Source organism: Natrix helvetica (assembly GCF_964273705.1).
Source record: "Natrix helvetica genome assembly, chromosome: 3".
Lineage (NCBI taxonomy): Eukaryota > Metazoa > Chordata > Lepidosauria > Squamata > Natricidae > Natrix > Natrix helvetica.
Window position 1 is genome coordinate 131,601,812 of NC_138549.1, and position 18,688 is coordinate 131,620,499.

Genomic DNA, 18,688 nt, shown 5'->3' on the forward strand with positions numbered 1-18,688 from the left:
TATAAATTTTATTCATATTGTTAATCAAGTATATTTGTATACATTATTATTATAGTACTTCATTTGTTTCACTATACTATTATTTCTTCATTTTAAATGAGATATTTAAATATGGGACATTTATATAATAATTCATTACATCATCTTCAACATGTCCAATAATAAAATATTTTTTATATCCTATTTAAAATCATTCTATTATTTTGGTATTGGTAACATTCTCTAATAATTTCCAATTCCATGTTTTTTGTTTTTGTTTTAATCTAACCACTGATAAAATAAATCCCATATCTTATAAAATTGTCTATCTTCTTGTTCTCTAATTTCATGTTAACTTACTCATTTCAGCACATTCCATTGCTCATAACATCAATCTGGTATATATGTATACAATTATTACGATTATTAAACATTCATTGAGTATAGCTATTATTACATCCTTTTTATGAGAAGCATACTAAATTTAAAGTGAATTTATAATTATGGCACTTCATTACATCATCCTGGACTCATCCAATGGTGTTACATCTTTGTATTCTATTCTATATAGAATTGTTTATCTTTTATAAAAAGGCTTTTCCACATCATCTCCATAGTCCTCACTTACAGTTTATATAAAATTCCATATTATCAATCTAGTATATATAAATGCATTGTTATCATTGTTAATCATTTATTTGACTATAACTATTATTACTTTATCTTATACATAATACTCAAAGTTTAATTAAGTTTAACTTAATTTTATTGTGACATTTCATTTCATCATCCTGTATCCTTCCAGTAGTAGTGCCGTCCAATATCTCTTGCCATTTGTAGAATCTGTATTCTATGTGTTTTCTTGATAAGTCCAATGTTGACTTCTCTTAGCAGCTTGTTGTTCATTGCATGTAAAGACTCGAAACCTTCCACCTGTTCCTTCCATCAGCTTGCCTTTTGTTATCACTGGTGCTTCTGCCAAAATTACGCTCATTGTTTCTGCCATATTTTCTCCCCTTTCTTCATCTATGTTTTGAAGCATAAGATAGAGTTCCAGTTCGTCTACCTCTCCTTTCAGTATTCCATACGTATCATTTCCCTCCACTCTCAGTTTTCTGTCAATGTCAACAATTTTCTTATCACTTTGTTCATATTTTTCTGCAATTTTTGAACTCTATCTTCAAATTTCATCATTGTTTCATCAATATTCTGAACTCTTCTCTCCATTCTTTCTGTTCTTTGTTCTATAATCTCAAGTCTCTTTTCAATTCTTTCTGTGCTTATAAGGACTTTTTGAATTTCAAGCATAATTCTTTGCAATGTAAATTCCTTTTCTTCTTCATGTTGCACCATTTTCCAGGTTGTAAACACTGTCACTAAGACATCCCAGACTTTTTGCTAGATTTCAAATAAATTCAATATAATCTTTCGACTCAAGGCTTTCTCTTTATTTTAAAAGAGCACCTGTATAAAGAAGACATGTTTTCTCTCTGTCCCTTTCGGTAAATAAAGCCAATAGCCTTGAGATATTAGATGTAACCAAGCCTCCAGCCTCTAGATGGCAGTGTTATTTCTTTTTCTTCTGCTTTTACCTCTCTTTAAGCTCTGAGTTTAAGAAGAGAAAGAAAAAAAGTTTAAAATGCTTAAAAGTTAAGATCCAGACGAGCATTGAGAGGAAAGAGATTTTTAATCCACAAATACAGTTAATGGGGAAAAACAGAAGAAGAAGGGAAAAAAAGACCAGTCCAATTTAAAAGTAAGAGGCATTTGTAAAAAAATCCATCCATAAAAAAGAAATGAAATTAAAGAAAAAAAGATAACACAATAGTTTTAATTCAAGCTAATTCACTGCTTGCTCTCTTCTATCTTCAATTTTAATTTTACTCAAGTCTTTTGGGGTTTTCTCTTCTCTAATAGTAAAATTTATCTTACCAATTTTGACACACTCTCTCTCCTGCTCTGCTTCCGTTATAGGGGACTGTCCCAACCTTCTGCAGCTTCATTAGCTGCTTCTCATGTAACCAGAAAAAAAGGCTTCTCCTGAATCAATCAGGGACTGCAATGCACCTGAGATCAGCAGGACAGGCCCTTCTCTATCACCGTCTCTACGGGACGGTTTAGGTCCAAAAAGGACCGTCCAGCAGCAGAGATATCGACAGCAATCCTGGAGCCCCAAGATTGCATGTCATGTCGTAGCGATGTCAGCCCCGCCCCTCTGCTCAGGAAAAAAAATCTTTATTGTGTTATATGAGAAGAATGAATGTTTGGAAATAAGACAAGAGAATATAGAGTGATTGGGGGATTTAAGGGCCTCACAATAAATAAGGACATTGAATAATTCTCTCAAGCTTTTGATATATAAAAATACGATTTTATAGTTAATTAGAAAAATTTGAGAGATTTAGTGAAGGTTACATGGAGGAAGAGAAGCTTAAGTGTTGGCAGAGCATGTTTTAGTTAGATCAAGAATGGATCTTGGGACAAAATGGCCATAGAAGACAAGGAGTGAAGTAAAATATAAAAATTATATAAATGGAAAATTCAGTTCTTGTATGTAATATTAGAAGATAGCTTAATCCTCCAATGGAATAAATGGAAAATGTACATGAAAAAAAATATATAGGACCTGATTGGAATAATGGTGAAAGAATACAAATATTAAAGTAAAAGCTCAATAATATAGCTGAAAATCTGATAGGTTGCCATCATTATAAGATAAATTTGGCCAAAGGTATTTGAAGGGTTTTATGTTACCATAAACAAATTCTTAATAATTTTACCATGAAAATATTCTCATAATTCTTCAATAATCTTAAAATTGCAGGTTACAAATCATTCAAATCAACCTCTCCAGCCCAGGGCATTTTTAATTGGTAATTTTAGTTTTTAAGGGTTAATTTCACTGGGGTTTTAACTTTTTTAGGTATTGTAACTTATTTATTTATTCTTACCTCCTCTGTACGCTATATAATACTTTTGTACGTCGCCCCGAGTCCCTGTGGGGAGAGGGGGCGACTAATAAGTTCAAGTAATAAATAAATAAATAAATTCATAAGCTTCAAAATTCACTACAAGGTATGCCTCCTTATGTGAAGATCCTCTGCTATCTTGCAGAAAACACAAATTGAGGATGTTCCTTCCCTCCATGCACACATTTTCCCCCAAATTGTTCTTTCTGAGGGAAAGATTCTTGGCAGGACAAAATGAGGTAATCTTAGATTGGTACCTCATATTTTTGTTGGGTTTCAGAAGTTCTTGAAGATTGAGCTGTGAGTTTGGAAGTTGGAGGCATCATGTTATACTGGTTCTATTTTTACATGAGCAGATGTTTTTAGTAGAGAAATAATTCTTTTATGGAAAGCCCCAGGCTTGGTCCCCTCCTCTACTTAACATATAAGCCAAAGTACTGAAAGAGATCACCCATTACTTACATCACCCACAATATCTTGAGCATACCCACCACTACTTCTCTACCCTTCCCATCCCCCCCCCCCCCCAGTGGAGGATGTGGTAGAAGTCCTATCCCAATGGCTAGAGATTGTCAGATTCTTAATGAGGAAAATAGTTTCAGATGCAACCCATGCAAGATGTCTGTCAATTAAGTATTTTTATTCTAGGGCTGATTCTTGATGAGGTAACCATTATTCTCCCCAAGAGGAAGCAGCTTCATAGTCTGGGGGTTCTTTTGGATTCATAGTTCCTGTCTAAAGAGCAGATGGATGCTATAACCACAAAGGGTTATGTTAAGCTTCAGCTGTTACAGTAGTGGAAACCTTACGTAGAACAGGTTTCTTTGAAGATGGACCATTCATGCTCTTGTCATCTCCCAATTGGATTACTTAAATTCACTGTACACGGGGCTACCTTTGAAGATCAAGAAGAAATTTGAGCTTGTATAGAATGCAGTGCTCTGCATGTTCACTGGCCAATCTCAGTACTGGCATTTTACACTGCTATTACAGGATATGTGTTACCAACCAGGATATTCCTGAATGCAAGTTAAGATTCTGATTGCTACTGGCTCCTCCCCCATGGTGCCTGCTGAACAGAGGGAGATTTTTTTTCTCCCACTGATGAACAGTTGATTTTGCCACCAAAGCTGGTTATTTGGTGGCCTTGCTCCCCATATTTTGAAGGGGTGACTAGAAAGGACCCAAGACAACATTCACACGATCATGCACTGACAGAGAAGGGGTCTAGATGCCCTCTATTCTCAATAAGGAATGATCAGAAGGTCTGATCTCGTCACCTTTTCCCTTCAGCTGCCCATTTTTGCCTAAATATCCCTGGGATTTAATTGCACTTTTTGAAGCTTTAAAATCTCTTCATTTATGACTAGTTGACTTCTGATCTATTTTATAACCCTTTACTGGACATTTACACCTTTTTTTCCTGATCTTTCACTATTTACAATTAAATTCTAAGCTATGTTTTAGCTGTAAGGAAATTTGCAGTGGGACTTATATTTACACAGGATTGCATTATAAATTTTGCTTGTTCTAGCTCTTTTTCCTCCTTCTTTAAAAAAAGAACCCTAATACTTATCTCTTAATTTTTGATGGGGAAATTCCCCCTTTATAAACCCTGGATGGGGGAGCCTTTCCTTGTAGAAGCTGTTACAATTTAGGTGTTCCTCTTGTGCTCGAAGAGAGAACAAATGTTTCTCATGCCTCTAAAAGGAGATAAGATGTTTTGGGAAACATCTGAAAAAAGAATGCTCTCCAACTTACAGGTTTTGTTTGAAAATATAAATAACAAATTTAATGGGTCAATAATGGTTTTTTAAACTCAAGATGACATCCAAAAGCAGGAAATAACCTTGCAATTTGAAAAAAATGGAACCTGATCTTTGCTGTCAGATGCAGAGAAAGTGTTTGATTTGAAAAATATACATCTGGCAGAAAAGATTGAAAGGAGAATGAATGTAGGAAATTCTGAGCTAATGGAATGAAGGATAGACTTCTTGTCAAGAGGAATGTAGTGTTGTCAAGGAAAATAAGTCAACACCAGATGTTGCAGAGAGATATTTACATCAAAGACTTATGAACTTTGGAAATGAGATACAATTGTTGGGAAAGTTTCCAATAAAAAACCTAAGGAAAGGTTTCATTATTAAGAACCAAATAAGGGTATTTTACCCTGGTCTCAGAGATAATGATGGGGTGATTTGTGGTAAATAATAAACTGCTGTAGACTTTCTAAGAGATAAATGCAATAACAGATTTTTAACAGATTACTTTGAACTTAAACTTTGCTGTTGTTTAACATGTTAACTATTTTTCCTTTCATGTATACATATATATATAATGTGTGCCAGGTGAGTTGAGTTGCAAATAGATGTACAAGCTTATACATTTTGGATCTCGTTTGTAAGGAGGGAAACTATTATTGTGGCTATAGATGTTCAACTGGGATAGATAGTATGTGTTTTTATTCTTTGTTTCTTTTCAATTCACATTTTTAATGTTTTTGTTTAGTTTTACTTTGTCTCTGTTTAATTTTTTTTTCTGTTTGATTTTTTATTTTACTCTTTTGAGTAAAATAAAATGGTTGGGAAAAAAGATTCTGGTTACAACTTTTAAAGATGTATATGGCTAAAGCTTGGGTATCTAAGGGACTGCCTTTCCAAAATAGTCTATGTGCATTTTCTCCATAATTTCCTAGAAGCTAATACATCAGGAAACATTTGGGAAGTGAATGCAGTTATAGGCCCTTTATATCTATATTTTGTTATAATGTAATATTAATTATTATGGTTTTATTACTAAAATTTAAAAACAGAATTTTACTGCAGCTGGTCTTTGGGTCTCTGCTGCACATGCACGGGGGGCATGCGGGGGGCACATATTCGTGGGGAGCAGGCCACATGCAGGGGGCATGAACGCATCATATTTTGGGGGTTTGGGCGACACGCTTTGGGCATTCGGTCCGGAAAAGGTTAGCCATCACTGGTCTAGGATCTCCTGCTTGAGCAAGGGGCTGGACTAGAAGAACTCCAAGGTCCCTTCCAGTCCTATTCTGATTCTGATAATGAAGCCTTCCCATTGCAGTCATAAGTTGTGGAGTTGTTAAGTGGTCACCTTGCTAAATGACCATAATCTTTGCTTTCCATGTTACAGTTATTAAGTGCCAGTGTAGGTTATTAAGCAAAGCATGGGGTGTCTCAGGCATAAGGGATCCTCAACCTCCCTTATGGCTGAGACACTGAAAACTTTTCTTAATAACCCACACTGTCACTTAATAATTATAACATAGAAAGCAAGGATGTGGTCATTTAGCAAGTGCCAAATATAAAAGGCTTAACAACTTAATACAAACAATAGCAAAATATGAACAAAATAATGAACATTATTTTTTAAAATTCCCTAAAAGAACTTCAGTATTAGAACTACGACCGACTTCCGCTCCTTCCGACAAAAACTTAAGACTCACCTGTTTCAATTAGCCGGCCTGGCCCAGCTATAGTTCCACTCTTACCTCCTGGCGGATATTTTTATTTGGGATAGTTTTTTAGGGTTAATGTTTTTAAATTTTAAATTTTAATCTAACTTAAACTAAATCTGTACAGTGAACTATTGCTACCTCCTCCAGTCCTATATTTATTTTATTTATCTTCTATTTATACTATGTATATTTATTGTTCAATTGTTTTAATATGACTGTACACCGCCCCGAGTCTCTTCTGAGAGAGGGGCAGTCTAGAAATTGAATAAAGTTAAGTTAAGTAGGATTATAAAAGGCAGTATATTTTTCATCTTCCACATTAATAAATTCTGTTCTAAATACTCTTTGATAGTTTCTAAACACAGATGGTATGAACCTGATAAAACATTAAAGATCCTTATCTTGAACAACATTTCTTCCTATTTCAGACATCTTTCTGTACTATTTTTTATTACCTCCTTTCAATGTCTGCATTGTGATTTGGTTTTCATCATTCTTTCAACCACATTCCCCTGGCCTAGTGTCATTCTATGGAGTCATCTGGGTAGGGCAATCAAAATCAGAATGAAGCAAGAAATGTAGACTCATTTCTTGGGTGTGACATTGCTGCCTGAAAGAAGTTAAATATAGCAGCTAGTGATTTGTATGCCCTTTCTTCTATCAGTTGTTAACCCATAATAAATATACATAACACATATTTTAACAAGTACAAAAATGTTTTAATAAAGCTTTTTTTTTAAAATTAAACCTTCATCTGCTTTTGTTTACAGGTGGCTGTAAGAATCCACGTGAGACCAGATTTAGCGTAGTGGATGAATTTCTTCGTTTCTATCCTGTGGGAACAGTTGTGCACCATGTTTGCCATCGAAGCGCTATACACGTTCCTGGTCGTCCAGAAAGGCCTGCTATTACTTGCTTGTCAAATTATACCTGGTCATCAGTCCCAGTTTTTTGTAAAGGTCAGGATTTTCCATTAAAACTACCTTCAAAACTGCATTGAATAATTGCTGATTCATTTGGTAATGATTTCACAAAGATATGATCCTACAAAGGCCAACTGATGTGTGCAATTAATTAATAATATTTATAATGGTGCTGAATTCCTGAATTACACTTATGAGGCTCTTTAAGAACTAATAGACATACTATGTTTTAGCTTGGTTGATATCAAATACAACTTTATTGGCATCTTATTTTTTTATTATTTTTAAGGACTTTCAACAATTGAATCGGGAACCATCTTGGAAATGAATCAGTTAATGTACAGTGCAGCTGTAATAATCACTAATGAACTAGGCATTAAAATCAAAGCACCTAATCACACAATGGAAAAAGCATCAAAGCCAAAGTGGAAAATCCGATTAGAACAAAAAGTTTAAAAATTAACAACTTAAATTAGCAATTTAAAGAACATGCATGAGCAACAGCTTAAAAAAAGCAAAATCATAGATCAGCTAATCAGAAGATATAGATTGGATACAAGAAAAATCAATGAAGCTGTAGAAATTGTAAAACAGCAGATAACAGCAACTGCTAGAAAAATTGAGAGATATGAAGCACGAATCATCCAATACAAACAAAAGCAACAATTTCGATCCGACCAACGGCGTTTTTATCAAAGTCTTAATGTGAATGGTGACACCAAAAGTGAAAAACCAGAAAAGCAGGCCACAGCTGAATTCTGGAAAGAATTGTGGGAAAATGCAAAGGACTACAATAAGGAAGCAAAGTGGATACATGACTTTGAGGAAAGCATTGGTAACATACAAATGCAAGTATTAGAAATAACAATTGAGATCGTCAAAAATCGAGTAAAAAAAGTAAAGAATTGGATATCACCTGACCAATTACATGGTTTCTGGCTCAAATATCTGACCAATTTACATGCAATATTGGCCAGACAATTGAATGAAATTTTACAAAATGGTCAAATTGATGAATGGTTGACAACTGGAAAAACATACTTGATTCAGAAAGATGCAACTAAAGGAACAATACCTGAAAACTACAGACCAATAACATGCTTGCCAACAACCTTCAAATTACTCACTGGCATTATTGCAGAGAACATTATGGATTATTTGGAAACAAACAACATCTTGCCAGTAGAGCAAAAAGGCAACAAAAGAAGGAGTAGGGGCACAAAAGATCAGCTCCTAATTGTTTCTTCTTTTTTATCAGATAAATACCGTTATTTATTTGCACAATACCCATTATCTGTCTACTAAGTAAAAAAAGCATACTAATAACAATAATAACAATAACACTTAGACCACTGATAGACCAGTGATACTGGTACCACTTCACAATGCTTTACAGTCCTAAGTGGTTTTATAGAGTCAGCATATTCCCCCCAATAATCTTGGTCCTCATTTTACTGACCTCGGAAGGCTGGAAGGCTGAGTCAACCTTGAGCTGGTGAGAATCAAATTGCCAAACTGCAGACAGACAACAGACAGCAGAAGTAGCCTGCAGTTCTGCATTCTAAGCACTGCACCACCAGGGCATATATATATTATTAGGGTTCATCAATCTGAATTCAGCTAGAATACATTTTGAAACTGAAATTGCTAATTTTATTCATTGATATCTATGTTGCTGGTCAGGGACTATAACAAAGTTATCTTCCATCTAATGCTGAGCATTTTTCAGGGCATTAATTTTTGTTGATTACAATATATACATTAGCTTGTCTTGGGTTTATGACTGACTGAAATTATCTTTTATTGGCGTGTGCGTATACATACACACACACACACACACACACACATACACATATACATAGAGAGACATAGAATAGTAATTCTCAATATTTGTTTTCTATTACCTAGGACTACCATGCGGTGATCCAGGGAAACCAGAAAATGGTGAACGTATTATTCTAACGGATTTTCTGCTAAGAGCAAAAGTAAATTTCAGCTGTAACGAAGGGTGCGTGTTAAATTGGCTGCCTTAGCAAACTCTAATTATGATACTAGTAGTCCTTTATTTTAGACAATAATTGAGACTGGAATTTTTGTTGCTAAGTGATGCACTTATAAAGAAGCAAGACTCAGAGAAAGGGTGAATGAATGGCAAGACAGATGTAGCAAGGCTCACGGAGGGCATGCAGAGATTGCAAGTGGTCAGCGTGGTATGAGCACAGTAAATAGTAAATTAATAAGGATGAATTTTTAAAAAATCAATGTTGCACTTTTTCATGATTTGTTTCCCCAAGTTTTCTTTGCTGTGGATAATTTTTATAGTGGAGTCACTTATGAAATGACTAGATTTCTTTTTAACAATGTAAGCAAATATGAAAAAGAAAAGGAAGGAAGGAATATAATAAATTATTTTTTTAGTATATAAATGTAGATATATAGATATATAGATATACATCAACATGAACAGTATGGCATCTGGGTGTCATTCATTTTGATATAAATAATAATGATATTAATATTTGTTATGTTAGTCAAAACTTTGTAATCTTAGTGTTGACACAGATATTTGTATTAAGATATAATCATTATTTAATTGTTCAGTGTTTCAGTATACTATTCTAATGCCAATCAAAATATTAGTTGAACATACATAGTAATACCATCTTTCAACCTCTAATCTTTCCATCTGGTTATTGCTTTTATTCTATTATATAAAAATGTGTATACTAATATCCCCCCTATTTCTTGTTTCTAAGACATTTCCTTTCTATCCATCATCCCTTGCCCATTTTAATACTTCACTTCTTATTCGTTTTTTGGCTTGCTTCCCATACTCTTCTCTTGGATCTTTATCTCTATCTAGTCTAAATATTTCTCCCATCTCTCCCATCTTATGCAGCCAGGCCTCCAGTGTGTCTACCCAAGCCCCTATTTCCCTTTCGAAGGTATTTTCCTGCTTATCTAATTTCACTTTTAAATCTCTTAAAATATTTTTCCTTGATTTATTTCATCACTCATTATCTTTATTGTCCTATCCTTCTTATCTTCTTGCTTTATTTGCTGATTTGTCTGTTCTATCTTTTCCTCCATTCTTTCTGGGGGTTTTTTTCCTGGACATTTTGATCTTTGTTCATTGTCCCTTGTGAAGTATTTTCTATTTTCCCATCTATACCATGTATTAGGTTCCTTAACTCCTTGTGGTTTTTTGTCATAGTGTCATTAATATTTTGGAACATCGCCATTTCTTGTAAAATTCCACTCATTTCCCCCTGAAGGAGCATCTCATCTTATTTTAGTAAGTCTCACTCTTGCTCAATAGTCCAAAAACCATATATTCAGTCCTAACATTGCTTCTCAGAGAGTAAAATAATCATAGTTCTTTATATCCCAGGATTTATCAGTCAATTCTTTTAGGTAGTCCAGGATCCTTGTTCTCACAGTTAAACCTTCAGTAGTCATAAGGTAGATAAATATAGAACAGTAGATATCACCACAGTCCTCCAGATAAATGTTGTTTATTTATCAAAAATTTCCAAGAATTGTAGGGTATGGTACATTTTCTATTCATTAGTAGGTGGCACCCTCTGCTTAGATTTCAGTGTCTCCAATCTGACAGGTATTTTAACCAATTTTAATTTGATTTATAAAAGCCAAATCAGTTATTTAAGTAGATAGTTCCAGAATTTTAAAATACCTTTCCCAAACCAATGCCTACCCAGTTTAAAAATCCAATTTTCTGTGTTTTAAACGTTTTTTAATTTTCTCCCCTTAGTTCCCTTCTTCTGGGTCTGGGATTTTTCTCTAAGTAGTTATTTGTTGCTTTAACAAATAAATCTAAGAGTCTCTTTTCCTGGATTTTGTTTTCCCTTTTTGGGTTAGGCTCTAAGTAAAAAAGGAATCATTTCACCCAGTTCCAATCACTGTTCATCTACACCGCTCCTGCATTTTCTTTGTTGCCTCGGCTGTCCCAGTTTCATGGCAGCCATAATGGCAGCCTCTTCTCCTCATCATGGATAAAAAGAAAGAAAGGGAAAAGAAAGCCTGGGTCAAGCAGGAGAGTTGCAGCTCTCTACGACCGGCAGGACACCACTCTTTTTCTTCACCACCCCTGCCTCCTTTTGGAGCCCTCTAACAGTGAGAATTTGGGAGCACGGAGACCGCTCCTCACGTCCAATCTTGCCACAACATCAGCTGGCAGTCAGAATAGAATATAATTTTATTGGCCAAGTGTGATTGGACACACAAGGAATTTGTCTTTGTGCATAAGCTCTCAGTGTACATAAAAGATAAAAGTGATAAATCATGATCATAGTCATCATAAATACATTCATAATGAATCATAAGATACAACACTTAGTCATAGTCATAGGATACTAAATAAGCAATTGAAATCATAATAGGAAACTAAATAAAACAATATAAATCGTGGATACAAGCAATAAGATTATAGTTGTAAGTAGAAAAGGAGATAGGTAATAGGAAGGATGATAAGAATAATAGTAATACAGTCTGACAGTGTTGTGGGAATTAGTTGTTTAGCAGAATGATGGCATGTGGGGAAAAATTGACCTTGTGTCTAGTTGTTCTGGTATGCAATGCTCTATAACATCATTTTGAGGGTAGAAATTGAAACAATTTATGTCCAGGATGGGAGGGAGGGGGAGAAGGAAGGAAGGAAGGAGGGAGGGAGGGAGGGAGGGAGGGAAGGAAGGAAAGGGTCTATCTGCTTACATATTCTCTGCTTACGTGTTCTTCATGTCTTCCAATAGTGTACCCACCACTGCTGTAATTGAGAGATATCTCTCATTTTCCAGAAATATGGACTTCTTAAGGGACCGGTTTCTTCAAATAATATGCCCAAAATGTTGTAATTTGACCCTGATAATTTATGCTTTAAATAATGCAGTAAACATCAAAAATATGTAGGTTTTTGGCTATCTATTTTGCAATCTTTTAAAAGAGAAAGTGATTACAATGTATTATGTTCTTTTTCTTTTCTTGAGGTACCAATTAATTGGATCACCTACAATCCAGTGCTTACCACGTGCATATGATGATAATACAGTTGTATGGAAACCAAAGCCTCCAATATGTTCGAGTAAGATTATTTACTTATTTCAAACAGCCTGAGCCCGGGCTTGTGGATTGCAGTGGGGGACTGAATGGGTATGAAATGCTTAGAACAGTCTGGGATCCCATCTCTAAGGTCTTAGAGCATCTCTAAGTTTAGCAGCGTCTTTCAGATGCTGAGAAATTGGATTAAAGCTAATACAGGGAACTAGCAGTCATGTGGGCATCCATGACATTTTTCCTTTTGTGTTTGTTCTATTTTAATCTTTCTTCTGGAATTAAATTCTCCCTCCCTCCCTCTTTCTTTTTCCTTCCTTCCTTCCTTCCTTCCTTCCTTCCTTCCTTCCTTCCTTCCTTCCTTCCTTCCTTCCTTCTCTCTCCATCCTTGGAATTTTGCATGCCTCCAAGAACCAGGATAGGATTCCATGGCATTGTCTGGGCAGGAATTGAGATAAAAAGATGAGTATCATGTGCTATATTCCCATGCTGACAGATGAACTCATTCATTGACTATGTATGGGAAATGGGAAGAGTGGTGAGTCTTGTACTGCACAACAGGGCCCTTGGACTGGATTTTTCCTACATACTAATATCAATTGGATCAAATTCCAGAGGAAGGAGAGTAATTGCAATAGTGTTCCCTTCTCAACATTTTAAGATAGTTCACAAGTATGTCATAGATAATGGTAGCAAATGCCATGGAAAGATAAAGCAGGACCAGGGAAGTTGTTTTATCCTTAACCCTGATCCTGTGAAGGATCATTTTCAAGTGCAATCAATATCATGTTAGCATTGTATTCAGATCTAAAACTCAACTGAAAAGATCAAGATTATTCATGGAAATAATTGGGGAAACCCTAATCCCAATACATGAAGGGCTTGAATTTTCCCTGAAAGCATACTGGAAGCCAATGCAGCTGTGCAAAGACCTTGAGCAAGAACAGCAAGTACAGGAGGAGCTCCAGATTGCATACTAAGTGTGTTTGTGGAAGTGCCACCCATCTACAACCAAAGTTGGAAGTCCCTGGAACAAGGAAGCCCCAAAATCCAGAACCATTTGTTTTTACTCGGGCTGAGCAGAAGCCTATTGTGTCTCATTCAGGCCCCCATAGCCTCCATGCATTGAGAAAACCTCCACAGTAACACTAAGGTAGCTAGGGTAGAGATAGTTATGATAGCTCATCCCAAACTCTTGGATGGCAAAAGAGGGACCACAGGCTAAACTCTCATGTCCCCTCCCGCCATATCAACACCAACTTAATTGTCTGTATAGGAAGGAGAATCAGCACGACACTATGCCAGTCACACCCAAGTCCTAAAGCCACCCCAGGATACCGTGATTGATGGTATCAAAGCTGCTGAGATGAAGAACAAGGATGGATGCATCACCCCCATCTTGCTCCCACCAGACATCATCCAAGAGTGTAATCAATGCTGTCTCATTCCAAATCAGGTCTGAATCCTCATTGGAAAGGCTCCAGACAATTTGCTTTTTCCAGAGCCCTCTAAAGCACAGCTTCCCTCTCTACAATCTTTCCTAAAAATGGAATGTTGGAAACTGAATGGAAATAATTAAGGATAGTGAGATCTACTAATGGCCCTTTGTGAGGGATGAACCAAGAGATGGCAGGAACACCCCCTTTCTCAAAGAGGAATTCACTATTATCAGAACCCAACCAAAGGTCCTTTGACCAACCAGGATCCATTGATCTAATAATACAGAGGTGGCCAAGCTAACAGCTTGAAGGATCCTAGCTAATTCCTCAGGCCTGACAGGATCAATTTTCCCCCTCCTTGACAATCAAGCCAGACCTGACCTCCAGTAGCCTTTGTAAACCTATCCAGCTGACTTGGTGTTAGCATATAGTGACTGTTTAGATGAAGATATTGATGGTAGATGGATGGATGGATATAGAGAGAGAGTCAGACACAGACACACAGACAGGCAGATGACATAGACAATCCAGTTTCCTAGAAAACTTAATTGGCCATTTATTTTGGCAGGTTTTTTTTTTTACCAATTACACAATTTTGTTTCAGGGCCCACTTGTCCTCCTCCTCCAGAAATAAAGAATGGAATTTATACCGAAGGAAAGAATGGAACTTTCCCCCTTTACTCAAATGTGACCTATACCTGTGATCTTGGGTTTTCACTTTCTGGAGGTAATCTTCTGCATTGTATAACTGAAGATAATAAAACTGGGATCTGGAGAGGGTCTGTTCCTGAATGCAAAGGTAAAATATAACTTTTTTTTTTACTAAGTTGAATGGTGTTTTACATTTCAATTCAGTGATTTTATTAGCTTTTTAGAAAAAAAGATGTAAAATATGAAATATTAAATTTGATGTTTTGTATAATATTTAATATTTTATGCTGAGATACTTTCCCAAAAAATTTTTAAAGAAACAAACACAGTGAGTATGTCAATGATGTTGTTCCACAAATAACATGGGCAGCTTCCGCAAAGAAACATACTTTGGAGTTTTGTTCTTTTTTCTCCATTAAGCAAGAAAAATTATTTCTCCCTTCTATATGCAAAATGACACATCTGGATTTAACAATAAACATATATTTTGTTGAATACAACTATATGTAACAAACATATGCATTTAACTTTAAATGTAATGTAAATAAAAGCATTTTAAATACTTTTATAGATATATAGTGCTATTCTAGACACTGGATAATTTTCAAAACTTGGCTTGCCTTATGTAATAGCATAAGAAATATTTTTTCATCAGCCTAGTATTAACTCTACCTTTATTGGATATTATCTGGCACTAAAAGCTTTCTTGTTGTAAGGAAGTGTTTTCAAAGGATATGAGGTCATCAACGGAAAATAAATCCAAATCCAATTTTAAATCTTTGAATATCCATGGAAAGTTGCATGTCTCTTTTGGTAGACTCCAAAGAATGATGTTTTACACTTCAATTCAGTGATTTTTATTAGCTTTTTAGAAAAAAGGAGTAAAGTATGAAATATTAAATTTTATGTTTTGTCTAATATTCAATATTTTATGCTGAGATACTTTCCCAAGTTTTTTTTAAAAAAGAAACACATTGAGTATGGCAGTGATGCTGTTCCACAGATAGTTACCAAAGAGTATGGGGAATCAAAAGGAATTGCTTCTGATTCTGCTGGGTTTTATATATCTCCCACCTGTTTCAGAGATGGTAGATTTCTAGCAATAACGTTGGGTCTATGATTATTTGCCACAGCCAACTCACCATGGCCAACTCACTGAGGGACAACTCAGCACGGCCAATTCACCACAGGACAACTCACTGTGGGAGAAGAGTTACCCTGATATCAAAGAAATGTGAAATAGAATAAAGAAAGGATGCAAAAGGAGGGACAGAATGAAATGTGAATGAAAAATTAAAATAATGTTTTATTTATTTTAAAATAATTCAATCGAATTGTTAAATTGCCCTGCAGTGGATTGTCCCATGGTGAATTGAGCATAGTGAGTTTCCAGCTGCAAGTTTACTCTGGCAAATTGTTCCATTCCAATATATACTGTGTTGAAAAACATTGCCATCTGTGGAGTGGTGGGGCAATCTGGTATGGAAGTTGCTGGGCCGAATAGAGGTTAATATTCTACCTGCTCCTTCTTTTATAGGTGCTTGTGCCCACATGTACAGGTAGTCCTTGACTTACAATCATTTTTTAATGACTGAAGTTACCACAGCACTGAAAATAGTGATTTATGACTGTTTCACTTATGACTGTTGCAGAATCCCCATGGTCACATGATCAAAATCTGGATGCTTGACAACTGGCATAGATTAATGTCTACTTTTCTGTAATTCTCCCTCTGTACTTTTATTCTGTTCCTATCCTTCGTCTTTCTCTTTTTACCGATGGAAAAGTAAAAGTAAAGGTTCTTGGAGGAAAAAAATATTTTTAGAAACATTTCTACTGGAAAAATGGAAAATTAGAGGAAAAACGAATTTTCTTTGTAAATAATGAATGCAATAAGACAAGATGCCACGGATCAGTATCTTTTATTGACTCCCAATGTTTTCTATAACAGAAAACAGGAAGACCTTTCTCAGTATATCCAATATCTTATTATTCATGTATGCAGAAGACAACCTGTGCTTCCAAGAGGCATTGCCACTTTCACCAAAGAGGAGCCAGATTTGCTTGTTGCTAACATTTCAGAACCTCTAGAGCACTAGCTAAAAGTTCTGGAAACATCTAATATAAAATCAATTAGTAACATAATATGAACATTATTATATGAGCAAAGCAAATTATTCTAGTGCATTGTATGTTCTTAAAACAATAGTGTCAATTTAGATCAGTGAAGGACAGTGTAGAAATGGATCCTGAATGTAATTCTAATAAATCCCTAAGGGTTGTTTCTTTTGGTGGTTTCGACATTTTCAGAAATGTTATGTCTTTATTCATGAGATGAAAGAGCCTATTAAGGGCTACTTATGTGACCTAATTGTAGAAGGGTGTGGAATCAAGTTTTTTCAATTACAACAATACAATGTCCATTGACTCCACCCTATTCAGAAATAACAAATTGATGTTTTTTTTAAAAAAATGTGACCTATTGAACAAGAATTAGTGCTTGTTTTATGCCACACTAGAGGAAATCACATATTTGGTATCAGCTTTCCTGAAAGTCCAAGTGTCAATGATTGTTCATAAGCTAAATTTATTTAGAACATCATCATGCATTGCTTTATTCAAACATAGATGACTCAGTGGAAAGATTGAGTGCATATTTCCTCCTTTGTCTTCCCATTACAAAATGTTAATGTTAATATAGCCTTTTCCAAATTATGCTGGATGCCAGAAGATTTATATATTCATCAGCTTTGATCTTCAAAATGTTTACTATAATAAATTGTAATTCCCAAGTTTTAGTTAGCCTTTCTCAGTTCTTGCCCAGCACATAGGTATAAACATTATAAATTGAACTTCATGAAAAACTAATGGATAACAATTTTGTCATCTTTCTATCATAGAGGAAGGAGGCTTTGAAATTTGTTCAAATCATAGCTGACTTACTTGTGTGCATTTAAAAATCATTCTACTTTTTAAACATGTAAAAACTAGATTAAAGCATTAAATAACAAATACAATAAGGTGTAAATTAAATTAACACTATTAAGAAACTATAGAACAGCTAATGAAAGATAAGAGAGAAAACCAAAATGTCTGGGCAAACAACTAAGCTTTTAATATACAGTAGAAACATTCCACAATTGTGTGTGTGTGTGTTTACTGAACAGATATGGAGAGTTGATTTCATGTGGTTAGTACCATAATTGAGAATGTGCACTTCTGCATTACAATTAATATCAATAACCTACAATACACCTATCAGGATGTAAAGGCTGCTAGAAGTTATTCAAATTTTAGATCAAAGTTGCTTAGGACCAGAGAAATCAACAGTGGTTTATTAAAATGACTGAGTGACTAAATGAATTAGTGCAGATCCTTCAGAAATGGATGTATGTAGAATTCTGAGCCATTTGCAGCTTTTGAACTACCTTCAAGGAAAATCCCCTAATTTCATCTTTAAGCAATTAACCCAAAACTATTTCTATCAGAAAAGGCTGGAGTTGCTGTAGAAGCCAAAATTGTTCTACCCAGTGACAGGAATCCAGTAACAAGAGTTAAATCCACAATAAACTTGACTAAGTTCTATTCTTACTAGGGGAATGCAATCATCTCCAAAATAAATTATATAACTTTCAAGCCAGGGATCAATTTTTCAGCCGTATTTACCTCGTTTCATAGTGCTTTGCATTTATTCTCGGCCTCAGCCATGCGTTTTTGTGAAAAATCAAGATTAACTACCACGCAGCAACTTTATCATAGCAGTTCCTAGAAAAATACCAACGACTGAATACTGGTTTAACTATATTGCTTTCAATAAAAAATAGAAACATTCTATCAATTTTAAGAGTAAATCTGCTATTTTTTCAAAATGCTCTTATTTAAGTATTTTCCATCTCCCAGAATAAAATTAAAGAATAGAGTTTGCTACCACATAAAACATAAGGTAAATAAACAAAGCTGGTTGGTCATTTTGAAAACAGAATGGACTTTTTATTTTGGCTCAGCATGGTGCCTCATATGTAATAAGGATTTTAAACAATTTTCTTCAAATACTTCTAATTATTAATATAAATGTTTGCAGAATTTTTGTCAACCGGAGAAAATAAGATACATGATAAAAAGTACAGGTAAAAAAATTTACCGTTCACTTTATTTTCTATCACGTTTACTTTTTTGCGCAATCCT

General features: G+C 35.0%; 1 protein-coding gene across 2 annotated transcripts in view; it reads left to right on the forward strand.

Moving 5' to 3' along the window:
- The window catches only part of LOC309389531 (complement receptor type 1-like), a 191,693-nt gene that overhangs the window by 150,294 nt on the left and 22,711 nt on the right, over positions 1-18,688 (forward strand). Inside the window, exons 3-6 of one of the 2 annotated variants that reach the window (XM_081948039.1) lie at positions 7,194-7,382; positions 9,255-9,354; positions 12,350-12,444; positions 14,457-14,651. The exons of the other annotated variant lie outside the window; for it this stretch is intronic. Of the exons in view, the coding sequence (XP_081804165.1) occupies positions 7,194-7,382; positions 9,255-9,354; positions 12,350-12,444; positions 14,457-14,651 (579 nt within the window). The remainder of the gene's footprint in view (positions 1-7,193; positions 7,383-9,254; positions 9,355-12,349; positions 12,445-14,456; positions 14,652-18,688) is intronic. 2 annotated transcript variants of the gene reach the window in all.